This window comes from Dunckerocampus dactyliophorus, chromosome 6 (assembly GCF_027744805.1).
Source record: "Dunckerocampus dactyliophorus isolate RoL2022-P2 chromosome 6, RoL_Ddac_1.1, whole genome shotgun sequence".
Classification (NCBI taxonomy): Eukaryota; Metazoa; Chordata; class Actinopteri; order Syngnathiformes; family Syngnathidae; genus Dunckerocampus; species Dunckerocampus dactyliophorus.
This window is the reverse complement of record NC_072824.1, coordinates 28,957,639-28,973,630: the sequence shown is the minus strand read 5'-3', so window position 1 is coordinate 28,973,630 and position 15,992 is coordinate 28,957,639. Positions and strand designations below refer to the sequence as shown.

The 15,992-nt window shown below is 42.1% G+C and overlaps 1 protein-coding gene across 1 annotated transcript in view; it reads right to left on the bottom strand.

Moving 5' to 3' along the window:
* Positions 1 to 15,992, bottom strand: part of xylt1 (xylosyltransferase I) — a 120,515-nt gene that overhangs the window by 27,425 nt on the left and 77,098 nt on the right. The window contains exons 6-8 of the mRNA XM_054778101.1: positions 15,110 to 15,326; positions 14,578 to 14,754; positions 6,937 to 7,202 (exon numbers count right to left, since the gene is read on the bottom strand). Coding sequence (XP_054634076.1) covers positions 6,937 to 7,202; positions 14,578 to 14,754; positions 15,110 to 15,326 — 660 coding nt within the window. The remainder of the gene's footprint in view (positions 1 to 6,936; positions 7,203 to 14,577; positions 14,755 to 15,109; positions 15,327 to 15,992) is intronic.

The window sequence follows — 15,992 nt, the reverse complement described above, 5'->3', positions numbered from 1 at the left end:
GTGCCTTCTCGTATAAGTGGTCGGCCCTTAGGGCAGTCAGCCTGAGCAACTTCTGGAAAAACAAAAAAAGTGCCAGGATGGGCCGTGCTGGGGAACAATCTGCAGCTGCTCTCAGCACACGTCCTGACTGCGACTTCTCACACTTCATCTCTTCTGCTTCTAACCGATCTAGCTGATCTTTATTCGCAGACAGGGTCACAGTGACAGACCGCACTGGCCTCTACCGCTCCTCTGCGCGTGAGGCCTCATCAAAAAGACGCAGAAGGGGCAGGAGTCAACCAATCCCATTTTCTGATGTGTTTCAAACCAGCAACGAGTGCATTTGGAATACAGGAAGTGAACAAACGTATTGCAGTTGATGTAAAACGGATGCGGGGGAGGATTAAATAAGCTTTGCTTCTTCCTTCTCCTTTTGGACATGTGGAACTGTGAATTGTAATGTGTGATGTATTCCAATGTAACTTGTATGCATGTTTGAGTAAATTAAACCATAAACCACAACCACCCCAGTAAATGCTGCAATGACAAATACAACAGCAAATATTTGCACTCTCAAGCACAACAGCGTGCATCCATTTTCAACTATCTTCCTCTGCGCTGTTCTTTTCATTCTTGCTGCTCTCCTCTGTTCTCCTTCCATCATTCTCACTCTCATCTCTCAGCTTCCATTCCCCCAATGCACAGTCCTTCCCAAAAGATGCATGTGTGCCAGTAAGAGGCGGTGGGAACAATCCAGAGTGTAGTCTGCACAGAAGCTCCATTCAGGCTTTTTCTCCACTGTCACAGGAGGCTGCGAAAAGAGCCAAATCCCACTCCTTGGCACGCGACCACTTTTTCACTGACACGTCTCACACGATTGCACAATATATGTGATCGATCAGCTTGACCACCCATTGACATCACCGAAGTTTCCTCCCTGGAGGTGCTTAGCCAGGACATCGCTGCAGCCAGCGTCACTTGCTCCTTTTTTGTGGTCTGCCTAATTCCTTTGCCGTCACAAATTACTACAACTATGCCACTGTAATGCCACTGTAATACAAATACTTCTAGACCAAGATTTATAAGTCATGTTATATTCAGTTAGGATTTTCAGATGTAACTCCATTGTGCCGTTACAGGAAATGACTTGCAGACCTTTTATTAATCCAGTGGTTGTCGGTTATTTTCTGTCATGCCCCAACTGAATTTCTTTCCCCACAATTGAAATACTATTTCGAACCTGATAACATGTATTTATCTGTACAAACCACTACCACAATCATTCATGCATGTATAAAGACACGAACAGACAAGACAGCGGTGGCCACACACAGTGGTGTTAAAAAGTGTTTGTCCCCTTCCCGATTTCTTATTTTTTTGCATGTTTGTCCCACTTTAATATTTCAGATCATCAAAAAAATCCAAACCTACATGATCCTGTGTGAAAAAGTGGTCCCCCCGGCCCCCCTGACGCCTCCGCCCACGAGCTGGAAAGCCCTCCAATGTGGCTGAATGACAACAATTCTGCAAAGATGAGTGGGCCAAAATTCCTTCACTCTAAGACACTCAATTTAAATTACTCAACGCAATTTATCACAAACGCTTGACTGCGTTTGCTGCTGCTAAGGGTTATTAGGTTTAGGGGGCAATCACTTTTTCACACAGGGCCACGTAGCTTTGGATTTTTTTTCTCCCTTAATAATAAAAAAACTGCATTTTGTGTTCAGTTTTGTTTTGCTGTTTTCATATTTCAATTTGTTTGATGATCTGAAATATTTAAGTGTGACAAAAAAATAAGAAATCAGGAAGGGGGAAACACCTTTTCACGCCACTGTATACCATATATTATGCCTATTTTTTGCATTTTGTAAAATTACAAAAAATGCTAGGTCCAAGGTTTGTGTTATTGTTAGTATCAACATTTCAGCTTTTCCTCGTTCCATTCTTTCAGTCTATGTTCGCTATTGTTGCTGTGTTTATTTCTACAATGTGACACCGACCAATAAAAAATGAAAAAAGGGGCTGCAAATGGCCCCTGGGTGGCGCTTTGGACATCCCTGCTTTTATTAACACACCGCCACTGTTGAGCACGGGATGTGACGTCAACTCTGTCAGCAACTACAACTCTCGTCGACTAGCTAGCTTCTTAGCTTCCTTCGTCTCTAGCAAACCCTGGTAATTAAAGAGAGATTGCAGCTGGAACTAATCAATGTGTTACAACAGTCATTTTTATTGCAAATATTCCGAAATCGAAGGAGAGGAGGAGGAAGAGAGGCACGCCTCACTATTTAAGAAGCACTATATATATATTACCATTAAGCTATTGTTATTTACCAATGTACAGTATAAAACTAGGAAATGCTCAGTTCCAAATTCCATCTGTGTGAGCCTGGAGTTTGTCTTCCAGAGAGAAGATGATAATTGGTTTGATGTGTGTGAGTGACAAGCCAGGAGCAGCATGTTTTTCTGTCTGTTGCTTTGGCGGTTGGCCAAAAATACAGTCTTATCCAAGCAATTGGAGGGAATAGCAACGTCTTCAATGCCCTTGTGGAAAGCTCTGGATAATTGCTTTTTACTGATCCAAAATGATGGAACAACAAACTTTTCCCACAAGTGATTTGGCGCATTAGCGCGGAAGCAGCAGAATATTTTAAGTAGCTGCTGTCATGATGTCGGTGGCATTTTGCCTTCTTGTCTCCTGATTCTGCTCACTGGCCAGGCAAGTCTACACACTACGCACTGGCCAACCTTGAACCCAGGGGGGACAGGTGCATTTCTCTTGGTTTTTCTACTGTTTTGGGGGGACTTTTGCCCCCTTCGGTGTCTACGTATTGGACAAAAAAATCATGTATCAAGGGAAAGCCACTTTACTGTACTGTAGTGTGTAGATCAACTCTCTTACTCTCTAAAAAGTAGAGAAAATCGTAATTAGTCGTAGCGTTACTGCCCACAAGGTTGTTGGCAGCTGGAGCAAAAATAGCTGACATGAGATACAAGGCGGGGGGGCACAACTTTGATCCACAAAGACACACATGAACACACCATTTCAAAGCACTCATCGGAGGCACCGCCTTGCTTGTGTTTGGTGTTTAAAAAAACAAGACGAAACAACAGGAAAAAGTTCATTAGCTGTCATTTGTAGTTCTAAACATATTAGTTGTGCTTTCCAATGTTTTTAAATCACGTTTTGTCTCCCACAACGGTATTCCTCTCACGTACAGCTGTTTGAAAGTTTACTAGATCAGCAAATTTTAATACCGTAATTGTGATTTTATAAATAAAGGGTTTGTGTGTCCTCGGTAAGCGGCACTATGGATGACCCTAAGTAACCTTTTTTGTAGCACAGCTAGTGAGTGAAGCGTACTTTTACAGTTATTACCCCATAACGCCACACAGTAAGTTAGATATCAGTGAACAGTAGACCGTATGTAATGATTTTTGGTCTAGAACAAATTTAGCTTTATTCAGTATTGAGGTATTTCTTGCCAATTTATGTTGTATATTTTTAATGTGAGATTTCCAGTTCATCTTCTCGTCTATTATAACCCCGAGAAATGTATTTTCGTTCACCCCGCCACTGTCTGCGCCATCAATTTGCCTCATCTTAGGTTTCTTACCTGTATTACCTGATCACGAAATGTGCAAATTCAACAATTTTTACTGAAGAACATGTTAAAAACTATTGGAACATACTTTTATAACGCAGCTCAATGCACAAATATTCAGATTTATTTTATGTTATTCATTTTTTTTATTTCGACAGCAGGTGAACCTGGCCCTGCAGATTTACTTTGTCACTGCATCAACCAGATCAGCATGTGGATGCAAAACAACTTTCTCCAGCTAAACGCAGGCAAAAGTGAAATCATTGTTTTTGGCCCACAGAAACAATGGTGTAATAATGGACTCATATCCGAACTCTAACAGCCACATGAAATCAATAACTTCAGCTTTTCACCACCTAAAAAACATCAAGGGAATAGTGTCTAAGCCAGGTTTAGAGAAACGAATCCATGCCTTTGTCTCCAGCAGGCTAGACTACTATAACGGCCTTCTCACCGGGCTCTCTAAACCAGCTGTAAAACAGCTGCAGTACATCCACAATGCTGCTGCTCGAGTCCTGACTACAACCAGGAAATATGAGCATATTAGTCCAGTACTCAGGTCTCTGCACTGGCTTCCTGTCGCTCAGAGAATAGACTTTAAAACAGCTTTGCTTGTATACAAGTCTTTTCATGGTCTTGCGGCAAAGTACATCTCTGACACGTTAGAGCCACATGAACCATCTCGGGCTCTGAGAAGCTCAAGGAATGGTCACCTGCGGGTGCTCAGAGTCAGGACTAAACACGGTGAGGCTGCGTTTTAGTTTTATGCTGCCAAAATCTGCAACAGTCTTCCAGAAGATGTGCGACAATCCTCAACTTTGGCAACGTTCAAATCCAGGCTGGGAAAACTTTGCATATGACAACTGAAAATTGTATCTGCACTCTTCATTTTGATTTTTTGTTTTGTTTTGTGGAATGATTTATGGATTTTTTTGTTTTTATAGAATGATTTTATGAAGTGATTTTGCCCTTCTTTTCTGTAAAGCACTTTGAATTGTGTATGAATTCTATCTATAAATTAACTTGCCTTGCCTTATTTTTCATCAAGACAAGTGAGGCTCTGCCTCACCTGCCTCCCCTGACCGCACGTCACTGGTGCAGTTGTACCTAATATGGCATCTCCACTTATTCCTTGATGGTCCACCATTTTACAGGAGGCAGTACATGACCAGAAACCGAAGACGGATGTTTCAGATGTTTGACAGATGGAGAGATACTTCCTTTCTGTTGCAGGCTTTACCCAAAGGATCTTACAAAATGCCCGCAATGCAACAGGGGAGAGAGAGCAACGACACTGGACATGCTGTCATACCGAGTCGTGCTCTCGGGGCGCAAAGCATTCCAACTGACAGGCTTTTGACTTTCCAACAGCAAGTGATGCTTCATTTAAAGAAGATATGAGCTAAAAAAAAATGTCCAAGCTGCTGAGTCATATCTGCGCTGGCAGTTTGGATGAATATCAGCTTTTTTTTATATTGTCCAGACAGTTTTTCTCCACGCTGTGTCCCTAATAAGTGTCTTTCAATCTGCCACATTGATGAGAGAAGTCGCTACCATGTGCAAGATGTCATGTTAATGTTGCAATGTTCCAAATGTGTTGCTTTGTCTTTATCGTTTGTGTTGACGTCGGGTGCTTCTCTGTCAGGCGTAGAGAAATTGCCGTTTCACACCTCCGCATTCTGTTTTTAATTTGTTACTGTTTAATCACTTTGCATGTCGGTTTCATCACTGCATAAACAAACTAAAGGGACGCTAATCTGAAAATGCTCTACGCCAGATGTTACTCAGTGCATATGCTCTCTAACGCTGAAACGCTGCTGAAACGCCCGAATCTTTCAATTGTTTATTCAACAAAAAGTGTGTTTTCCCATGTTGACAACAGCAACAAAAAAAACTTCAAACACTTCCTTCAATAATGTATCGGCTGAGTGAGGCGGCTTTCACGCCTCTGAGCGGACCCATTCCATGGGTTAGGCAGAGGTTTCCCACACTGATGGGGGTGTGGTTTGAGAGTTGAAATGCAGCCTGAGATGCACATGTGACTATATACTTAGCGGCCACATCATTAGTGTAACGCAATAACATCCAATAGAAGAGCTGCATCTAACATCTAACATAAAACATTTGCAAAAAAATAAAAAGTCTGTTCATTTGTGAGTTACCAGGCTAGTTTCTGGTTGATTCATTTATTACGCTTTGGTAAGACTACTGGGGTACTAAGTATATATATCGGTGCCACGTCGTCAGGGCCCGTCAAGGAGAACATTCTAGCTTTCACCCAAGTTTTACAAAGCGTATTACAGCTCTTTAAAGGAAAACTGTACTTAAAAAAAAAAATGTGTCCATCATTGGCAGTCCTTATGTGAAACATGAACACGTTTCTTTCCCTTTTCTGTGCATTCTAACGAGAGAAAACGAGTTAGTATGAGCCAGCTAACAATGCCTGTTGTGATGCTAAAGCCCTAACAAAAAACCCTCAAAAAAACTGTTCTATTTGCGTAACTGACCTGTATATTAACCAAGCTACAGCGATATTGTTATTGTAGCAGCTAACACAAAAAACTATACTCATCTGGCGGAGTAAAACGACGCCTCGCTAGCTGCGAGTCTCAGCGTCACTCACAACTTGGTTCGGGTTAGTTGCTGGGGTCACTGTTGTGTGTAACCCACACACGTGTGTGATGCTAATTTATTACTGTTTTCAACGCATATTGTTTTGAGAAGCCAAATTCTTTACTTAAGTGAACAACTAAGCGGAACTATGTTCCTCCTCACCAAAATCCGACCGAAATCCGCGCACGGAACAAAGTGGGGGTGGGGGGTGGGGGGGGTGTTAGTTACTGTTGATGCACTACGCTGCCGATGGGGATGTCATACAACTTCATGTCAAAAAATCCCAACCATCCCTTTAAACTACTCAAGGTGTCACTTTGACGCCGCTCTTCACAATGCGGAGGAGAATTTCCCTACAGGGCTCAAGAAAGTATCATACATTGCACTGCATTATGTGCACGGTTTGCATCATTTGTTCGTAGTTATGAACTTTTTAAAAAATGTGCAAACATTGGCTGAGCGTGTAGTCACAGCATAACAGTTTACATCAATTTTGACCTACGTTAGATTGGTTTTAGCATCTTTGTTGTTTCAAATCCGGCATTTCAAACTTTCTCTATGCGAGCCTCGGTAGAAAAGGTTTGAAAACCCCTGGCTGAGCGCGAGTACGCCCTTTCAAACTCCCTCAGCCTGATGCAGTGCAGTTCTACACCACTGCAAACTACAACTACAACATCAAACAGATTTAAATCAATAGGCCTCTCTGTTCAATGGTGTGCATGTGTTTGCGAAATCTAACCTGCAGCTGTGATCCATCGGGTTGCCTTGTAGTGAGGCAGCAGCGCGGGCCAAACCCAATCTTGAGAAGGAATGGTAGTACGTGAGCTGTGTGTCCGACAGACTGGCCACACCATCTGGCTCGTCATACACATTTTCCCAGTAAGAGTTTAGGCCTGGTGTTCCCGGTGGAAAGGGTCCAAACAGGTAGGCGTCCAGATGGTTGACTATCTCCTGGTTCACACTGGCTTCAAACTTCCTGGCAAAGAAGGTGGGACGCACTGTTTGCTGCAGAGGGAGAGTGCGGGAGATGAGATAAAGAGACACAAAAAAGAAGGCGAATAAGAAATGATTGTGTGCCGGGGCGACAAGGGAACAGATGTGATGTGTGTGCGAGTGATGTGGGCACAGCAGAGGAAGAACACAGAAAGCAGAGGAAAGCAGGAGCTAATCGTTACATGTATTAAAGAACAATGAGTCATGTCCCATCTTTTCATTCGCCAATATTAAGGGAGTGAGAAATAAGAAACTGACAAATGCAGTGTACAGTGGTGTGAAAGAGTGTTTGCCCCCTTCCTGATTTCCTGATTTCTTTTTTTTTTTTTTGCATGTTTGTCACACTCCAATGCTTCAGATCATTAAACAAATGTGAATATTAGTCAATGACAACACAACTGAACACACAATGCAGGTTTTAAATGAAACTTTTTATTATTAAGGGAGAAAAAAATTCAAACCCACATGTCCCTGTGTGAAAAAGCGATTGCCCCCTGAACCTAATAACTGGTTGGGCCACCCTCAGCAGCAACAACTGTAATTAAGCGTTTGCGATAACTTGCAATGAGTCATTCAGAGGTGGACTTGCTGGTGTCTTTTGGAAGTGTTTTCATTGTCTTGCTGCAGAACCCAAGTTGGTTTCAGCTTGAGGCCACCAACAGATGGCCGGACATTCTCCTTCACGCTTTTTTTGGTAGACAGCAGAATTCATGCTTCCATTTATCAAATCAAGTGTTCCAGGTCCTGAAGCAGCAAAACAGCCCCAGGCCATCACACTACCACCCCTATATTTTACTGTTGGTATTACCTTAGTTTTATGCCAGACGTAATGGGGCACACACCTTCCAAAAAGTTAAACTTTTGTCTCGTCAGGCCACAGAGTATTTTCCAAAAGGTCTTAGGCATCATCAAGATTTTTTCTGGCAAAATTGAGACTAGCTTTAATGTTCTTTTTGTTCTGCAGTGGTTTTGGTCTTGGAACTCTGCCATACAGGCCGTGTTTGCCCAGCGTCTTTCTTATGGTGGAGTCATGAACACTGACCTTAACTGAGGCAAGTGAAGCCTGCAGTTCTTTGGATGTTGTTGTGGGGTCTTTTGTGACCTCTCAGATGAGTCGGCGCTGAGCTCTTGGGGTCATTTTGGTTGGCTGGTCACTCCTGGGAAGGTTCACCACTGCTCCATGTTTTGGCCATTTGTGGATAATGGCTCTCACTGTGGTTTGCTGAAGTCCCAAAGCTTTAGAAATGGCTTTATAACCTTTTCCTGAGTGATAGATTTCAATTAATCTCAGTTAAGGTATGTTTTAACAGGGGGGGATCAATCACTTTTTCACACAAGGCCATGTAGCTTTGGATTTTCTCCCTTAATAATAAAAAGTTTGATTTAAAAACTACATTTTGTGTTCCGTTGTGTCATTGACTAATATTTCCATTTAAGTGTGACAAAACATGCAAAAAACAATAAATCAGAAAGGGGGCAAACACTGTATCTTCATGTTATATACCATTACTTCCGGTCCTTTTAGGTTAAAAAAATGTACATCTTTTGACCATTGACAGGACTGATAAATTCACGTTGATCACTGCTGTCTTAGTTTTTGTATACAAGCATCCACAGCAAACGAGTTACTGTATGCCATCCCACAAATCCATTTTGTCAGGTTTCACACTGATGCAATTGTGGACGTTCCAACAATGAAGGCACCGATTAGCGCCCTAAGAGCAGATAGAGGCGGCAGCTGTAGCTGCTGCTATGATGTCATAAAAACAAAATTGCAAGCTTGTAAACAGTGGCAGCCCTCGACAAGATTAGGGTGGATTCTGCCAAAGCAGCACTTCTGTCAGAACCAGTCACCGTTTTTTTTATTGAGAGGATAAATGGTTTGCTTTGCTGACAGACTCAAGTTACAAGTTACTTTTTTAGTTACTTCCATGCCACAAATTGACACCATTGCATCCAAGCCAACAGGTAAGTTAAACACAAATAAAACTATCGTGTCTTGGAATAGATATAGCCTGACCCGCTTAGTAAGCAGCAGAATTTGTACAGGCACACTTCGCACACAACAGGAACCTTACCACTGACACTGATGGTAATACAACATGGGAAGCGTGCTGGCTGGTCCACCAATATTAGAGATCACTAAAGTGCGAAATGTCAACGCTCGACGAACAAACATGATCAGTGAAGCATGAAGGCATAAAGATGGACAAATTGTGGGCGTTCTAACAGTGGTACATGTATGCTTTACACATGTACTTATAAAGTAATCGGGTCGTCAATGCTGAATCACGAATGTGCAGGGATCCACTGTACGTACAGTATATAAAGAAAAATATAACACACATGACATTTGGATTTGTCATAGGAGGACACACAGATTTGTGACTTTGATTCACTTGTGAATTGGACAGCACCTTCTGTCAGTGACCGAGGAAAAAACATACATATTGTGTTGTGTGGCCTCAATATTTGACAAACGGTCAGTGCATGTGATGAAGGCGTTCACAATGCATGCACGGGATGTGGTCACAGCGACTTGCGTATTGTCCGTGTGCAGCACATGGGAGCGAGGGATGCCCAATGCATCCACATTTGTATTAAAAGTGGTTGTTTTGATCATAATTACAGTTTTTAAATGAAACTTGTTATTATTAAGGGAGAAAAAAATCCAAACCTACATGGGCCTGTGAAAAAAAGTGATTGCAAAAAAAAAGAGATTGCAAAAGAACATTAAAGCTTGTCTCAATTTTGCCAGACAAACATCTTGATGATCCCCAAGACCTTTGGAAAAATGCCACGTGGTCTGATGAGACAAAAGTTGAACTTTTTGGAAGGTGTGTGTCCCATTACATCTGGAATAAAAGTAATTCCGAATTTCAGAAAAATAACATCATGCCAACAGTAAAATATGGTGGGGGTAGTGTGATGGTGCTGTGATAAATGGAACCATGAATTCTTCTGTCCACCCAAAATCCTGAAGGAGAATGTCCGGCCATCTGTTTGTGACCTCAAGCTGGAACCAACTGCTGTCCTGCAGCAGGACAATGATCCACCATAAGAAAGACACTGGGAAAAAACGGCCTGCATGGCAGAGTTCCAAGACCAAAACCACTGCTGAACAAAAAGAACATTAAGGCACGTCTCTATTTTGCCAGAAAACATCTTGATGATCCCCAAGACCTTTTGAAAAATGCCTTTGGAAGGTGTGTCCCATTATATTTGGCCGCATTTCAGAAAAAGAACATGATACCAACAGTAAAATACAGTATGGTGGTGGTAGTGTGATGGTCTGTGGCTGTTTTGCTGCTTCAGGACATGGAAGACTTGCTGTGATAAATGGAAGCATGAATTCTGCTGAAGGAGAATGTCCGGCCATCTGTTGGTGACCTCAAGCTGAAACCAACTTGGGTTCTGCAGCAGGACAATGATCCAAAACACACCAGCAAGTCCACCTCTGAATGGCTGAAGACTTTGGAGTGGCCTAGTCAAAGTCCTGACCTGAATCCTATTGAGATGCTGTGGCATGACCTTAAAAGGCGCTTCATGCTGGAAAACCCTCCAATGTGGCTGAATGACAACAATTCTGCAAAGATGGGTGGGCCAAAATTCCTCCACGGCGCTGTAAGAGTCTAATTTCAAACGCGTGATTGCAGTTGTTGCTGCTAAGGTTGGCCCAACCAGTTATTAGGTTTAGGGGGCAATCACTTTTTCACACCACTGTATTCTCATTCATTCCGGTAAAATTTCTCCTCTCATCAATTCTGAGAACTTTGCAAATCTAAGTACACTTTTCAGTGTACATATACTTGTAGTAACTCACAGGTATCTGCAAGCATGTGGACAGTAGTAGTATCATACTAATTATTAGCTGTTCTCTCAACACTTTCTTTGTGTTTTTGCTTTCTGCCCGTGCCTGTTTCACCCGCTCTGTCCGTGCTCCCGTTGCTTGTTTGGCTGGACATACATCATGAAACTTGCCGCCTCCACAGCTTGGCGTGTTCAAAAAGACTTTTCTTTTCAGTCACAGACACAAAACTATTATTCAGTAGTTAGCCAGCACCACGCACCTTGGTGGAAGCCACACACAAAAAAAGATCAAATGAACTCTTGGCACATCCTGTTGTTGAATTTAGCTCTTTTTCATGTTGCAGCTGTCATTCCGGGCAGCCAGCGCTCTTTCACATGGCACCAGATGATGTATATGTGTGGTTGCAGCAATTAAATGGAACGTGTAGGTGGGAGATATTGGTGCTTCCACGTTCCCAGAACTTGTGGGTTCTGACATGCCCGTTGGTGCTGTCATAGCCGGTCTATCACACGTGCTTCCCAAATGCACTGTGAAACGCATTACTACACAATGATGACCCACTTAAAAGGCACACCGTCACATTCTCTCTCCAGATTAAGTTATTTTAGGGTGATTGGAATCCAAAATTATTATCCATGAAGATGGAGAGTTGTAACATAATTTATTGCTTTAACTTAATAGATGATTTCCCACTTTCCAGATACTTTACAAAAAAGGGGGATATATGTCAGTTTGCTCTTATAATTTGTACTTTTCATTTAGGATAATAATACAGATAAAGATGACTGTCAGGTTGCCAAAGTAACTGCAAGCACACCCTCCCTTACCTAACCAGAATATATTGCAGCATAACAATGGTAATTTATAAGAAATTATATTTACTTTATTTAAAGGCTTGGGATCTGCCTACATCTATGACTATGTTAATATATTTTACTTTCTAACTGTCCAGTCAATACAGCCAGACGAGTTTTCTCTGTCTTTGTATCCCTTTTCAGACCCAGAGGCCATATTCCTACCGTTTATACAAAACAGTCTATGGTAATGTCCTGGTCTCCATCCCTCGTGATGTTAAGATTCAAAGGGAAATTTAGATTTTGTGCTGTGTGGTATATCAAGTCCTATTAATAGTGAGGCCTGGCATGCTCCTGCAAAGCCTGCTTTTGTTCCCTACTTTATGCCCAGGGATGGACTTCACTGATACCGGGGTGCCAACCAAATCCAGCAGCACTGCCAGGGAGTTGTGGTAATGTGTTGGCAGTGAAGCGCCAGAGACCAATCTGGCAAAGAAGTAGGTGCTGCAGCTTTCACTGCTATGTGAAGGACAGGAGTCATGGTTCAAAAAGTATATGACTTCAAGAGGTATTTAACTGTGGCAGAACATTTTCACTTTGTACCACAGCTGTTACTTTTTAGGAGCTTATTAAAAGTCTCGCTGGGATACTGATTTTTTGACAGGCTCTCGGGGTCACCGCCACTCAGTCACTTCCATTTTCAAAAACTAACTATCCCATTTCTTCTCTTAATACCCAAGGCAGAGCGGGTCTAATTACTTTTAAAATGTTCACTTTCTGGGTCACTCAAAGTGAGATATAATTTTCTCCTTATTGATTATAAAGGCTGTGGGAATGCTCTGATGTGGAGGACAAACCTTGAGGGCAGAGAAGCAACTAAAAATGTGTGTGCTTGTCACCTGTGGGCATTTTGTTGATGAGACTTTCATCTAAAACCCAATGAAGTTGGCTCTTTCTTAATCAAGCTGCTAAAGGGTAAATGTATTAAGTCTTCACAAGTATTTCACTTAACATGCTTCACAGCAGTGTGACTTTGCTTTCACACTACAAAATATTTCCTTAATACCGTAATTTCTGGTGTCTGAACCCTGCGGCTTATACAGCGGCTTATCTCGTGACATCTCCTTCACTTCAGAACTACTACTAATTGTTTAAATACTGTGCCGCTCGCGAGTCAGTGAGGAAACGGTTGCTCCTTCTTTGGCAATCACGAGCTATCAGTGCACTCACGACAAGCTTGTCAACCCACTGGAAATCGCAGGAGGTCATTACTCAGTATAACTGACTCACGGTGTCATCTTACAAAGAACGCTAAACTCATCACACAGCAACTTAACACACAAAAGGTACACCTGAGAAATATACAAACGTACCAATACAAGTTCAAAATGAAAAAGAAACAACTCTTTTGAAGTTTTCCCATGATGCATTGCGTCTGAGCAACGCATTCATTGGGGCTAAAACTAAAATTTGTAAACTTACATTTTTTTTTCATCGTATTGGTACATGTTTGTATATTTATTAGGTATACCTTTTGAGTGTTAAGTTGCTGCGTGATGATTTTAGCATTCTTTCTTCAAGATGACACCGTGAGACAGACTGTCATGTTGAGTAATGACCTGTGATTTCCGATGGCAAGCTCATCGCGAGTTTTCTCATAGCTCATGATTGGCTCCTGTTAAATAAATAGCTAACTGGTCCTCACGGACTCGTGTGCGCCACAGTATGCCATTTTAGGACATGGACATATGCAGCTTATAGTCCGGTGCGGCTTATACAGTATATATATACAAATCTCTTTTTCTCTGAAAATGTAGTGGGTGCGACTTAAACTCGGTTGCGTCTTATACACTGGAAATTACAGTAGTTTTGTAATCATGGAGTTGGAGGTTTTGGTCAAGTATGCAAAGAAACACACTGGGGAACTGCAGCAGAGACATGGCATCATCACAATAATGCCATATTAGTGTACTTTGTTAGGGATGGGTACCGAATGTGAAAGGCACCCATCCCCATACTTTGTCTTTTAATATACTGTACATGTTTTACACTACAATTTACTAAACAGTGAATTTTTAAATATATTAGGTAATGAGAGTCATGTGAACATGTCAAAAATGAACTTATTTAGCCTTATCTACCTACACGTTACTTAGTGGTGAAGTTTCAGTTGGACGGTGGGTATTCGGCTCTGTAGCTGTTGTGTCATGGTACTGGGCGCTCGCACAGGAAGTGCCGCTGTACAGTGGTGGAGCTATGCGGCGGCCGGCGGTGACCGTGGCCACCCATGGTCACTCTCCGGCCACCCCACTGGCCATCTAGACATTTTTATTACCACCCCTACAAGATTAATAGTCTCACCTTGGCTCCGCCAATGCTGCTGTAACCACTGGTTGTTTACACTAGGGACCGACAATAAATTACTATTGAGTTGAAGAGAGTTTGTTAAAAAAATGTCATATATTCAAAATCACACCACAAATAGATTGTCAAATGATTAGTCCTACACCAAAAGTATTTTGCACGCCTGTATTTCCAATTTTAGCTGACTCACAGTGGTTTGTTACAAAAACCAAACAATAATGTCGGTCATGCTGTGTAATAAAAAAGTACATTCAGCAATACAACGCATTATTCGTAATGCTTTGAAGAGGTATTTTCATAACCATGTTCAATTCCACAAATGAAAGAAAAAGAGATCGGTACCAGATCGGATCAGCAAGACTATAAAAAAATGGGATCGGATCGGAAGCCAAAAATCCCTAGAGAGTGTTATTATTACCTGGAAGCGGTGGAAGTCCACAGGCTTGAAGTCATTGGGAGAACACCCACACCAGTCAACGATGTGCTTGTACTGGCATTTACAACCCAGTTTACGATTCCAGTTGGTGATGCGCAGGTTGTTATCTACCATGCTTTCACAGTGGGCGCTGTTCTCCAGCACTGTGTGAAAAAACGACTGGGGATAGGGACAAGACAGGGTCAAGGCAGGGAGGAAGCAGAGAGTGAGACTCATAAAAAATAGCATGCGTTGTATTTTTCACCCCTTCCAATTCACAAGGGGAAACAAGTAGCAGCAAGTAGCAGTAAAATCAGAGCAGCTTGTGATGAAAATGCAATTTCCCCAGTGAGATCTTTCAGTTCTCAACAATATTTGAATACAGTATGGAATTCACATCTTGCTTGCACTTTAAGATTTAAGTTTCTCGCCTGCCAACAGCAGTGACAAGAAACCTAGCATAAGCAGCCCAAGTACAAAGCAGTGCTTACGCAGAGGTTAGGAGAAATAAAAATGTGTTGTATGCGTGCGTTACCTCGGCAGGCAGCAGAGTGTAGGCGTAGAAGCGTTTCATGTTGGTGACCAGATCGTCCTTGGAGTTGATGGCATATTCCACAAACATGCGATTCAGAAGGAACCAGTCGGAGCCTCCGTCCACAGAGATTCCCTCTGGGATTTTGCGATCACCCAGCCTCCACATATGGGTGTCACACTCATAGAAGAGACGATCCAGGCCTTGTTTACGGATAAACCTGATGAACATAAAAGGAAAACTTTAATCGACGACTCACATTGCATGAGTTATACTTATCACAGGGGATGCACTTATTGAACATTGATAAAAAATACACTCCTGATCACAATTTTAAGACCAGTTGAACGAGAGAAAAGGAGTCCGTTCCACAATTTGATTCCACATACTGACAAGGTGTTTAGCGTTGTGCAGGTGTATAGGTGTTTTAAGTAAAAAAAAATTCCTAAGGTCATATTTTCTTATTTTCTTATTTTCTTTTCTCCTGATGAGAAGAATTGTGTTGTGTTTTTGGGTAGCAGGTTATTATTTGCATAGTTTTGCATTATTTTAGCTGTATGACATGGTATGCACGACGCGCATTGTTCCCGCATGGGTATGCATTGTCACCACCACTTCCCGCCTCCGTGAAGCAGTCTTGGCATTATTTGGTCCCGCTTTGTCCCCCGTGACACCACGCTATCGCAGGCATCACCCCAGCTTCATCAATTCCCCTTTAGGCGTGGGACCTACAAGATGTTGGACTCCGGAGAAGAAGCTCTCATTGCGGAAAAGAAGGTGTCTATATTATCTCGCAGTTGCAGGACTACTTGTCAAAGACCATAAGAGAATGCAGACAGAAAAAGGCATAATCCTAACTAGAAAAAGAAAAGCACAGACAGTGTGG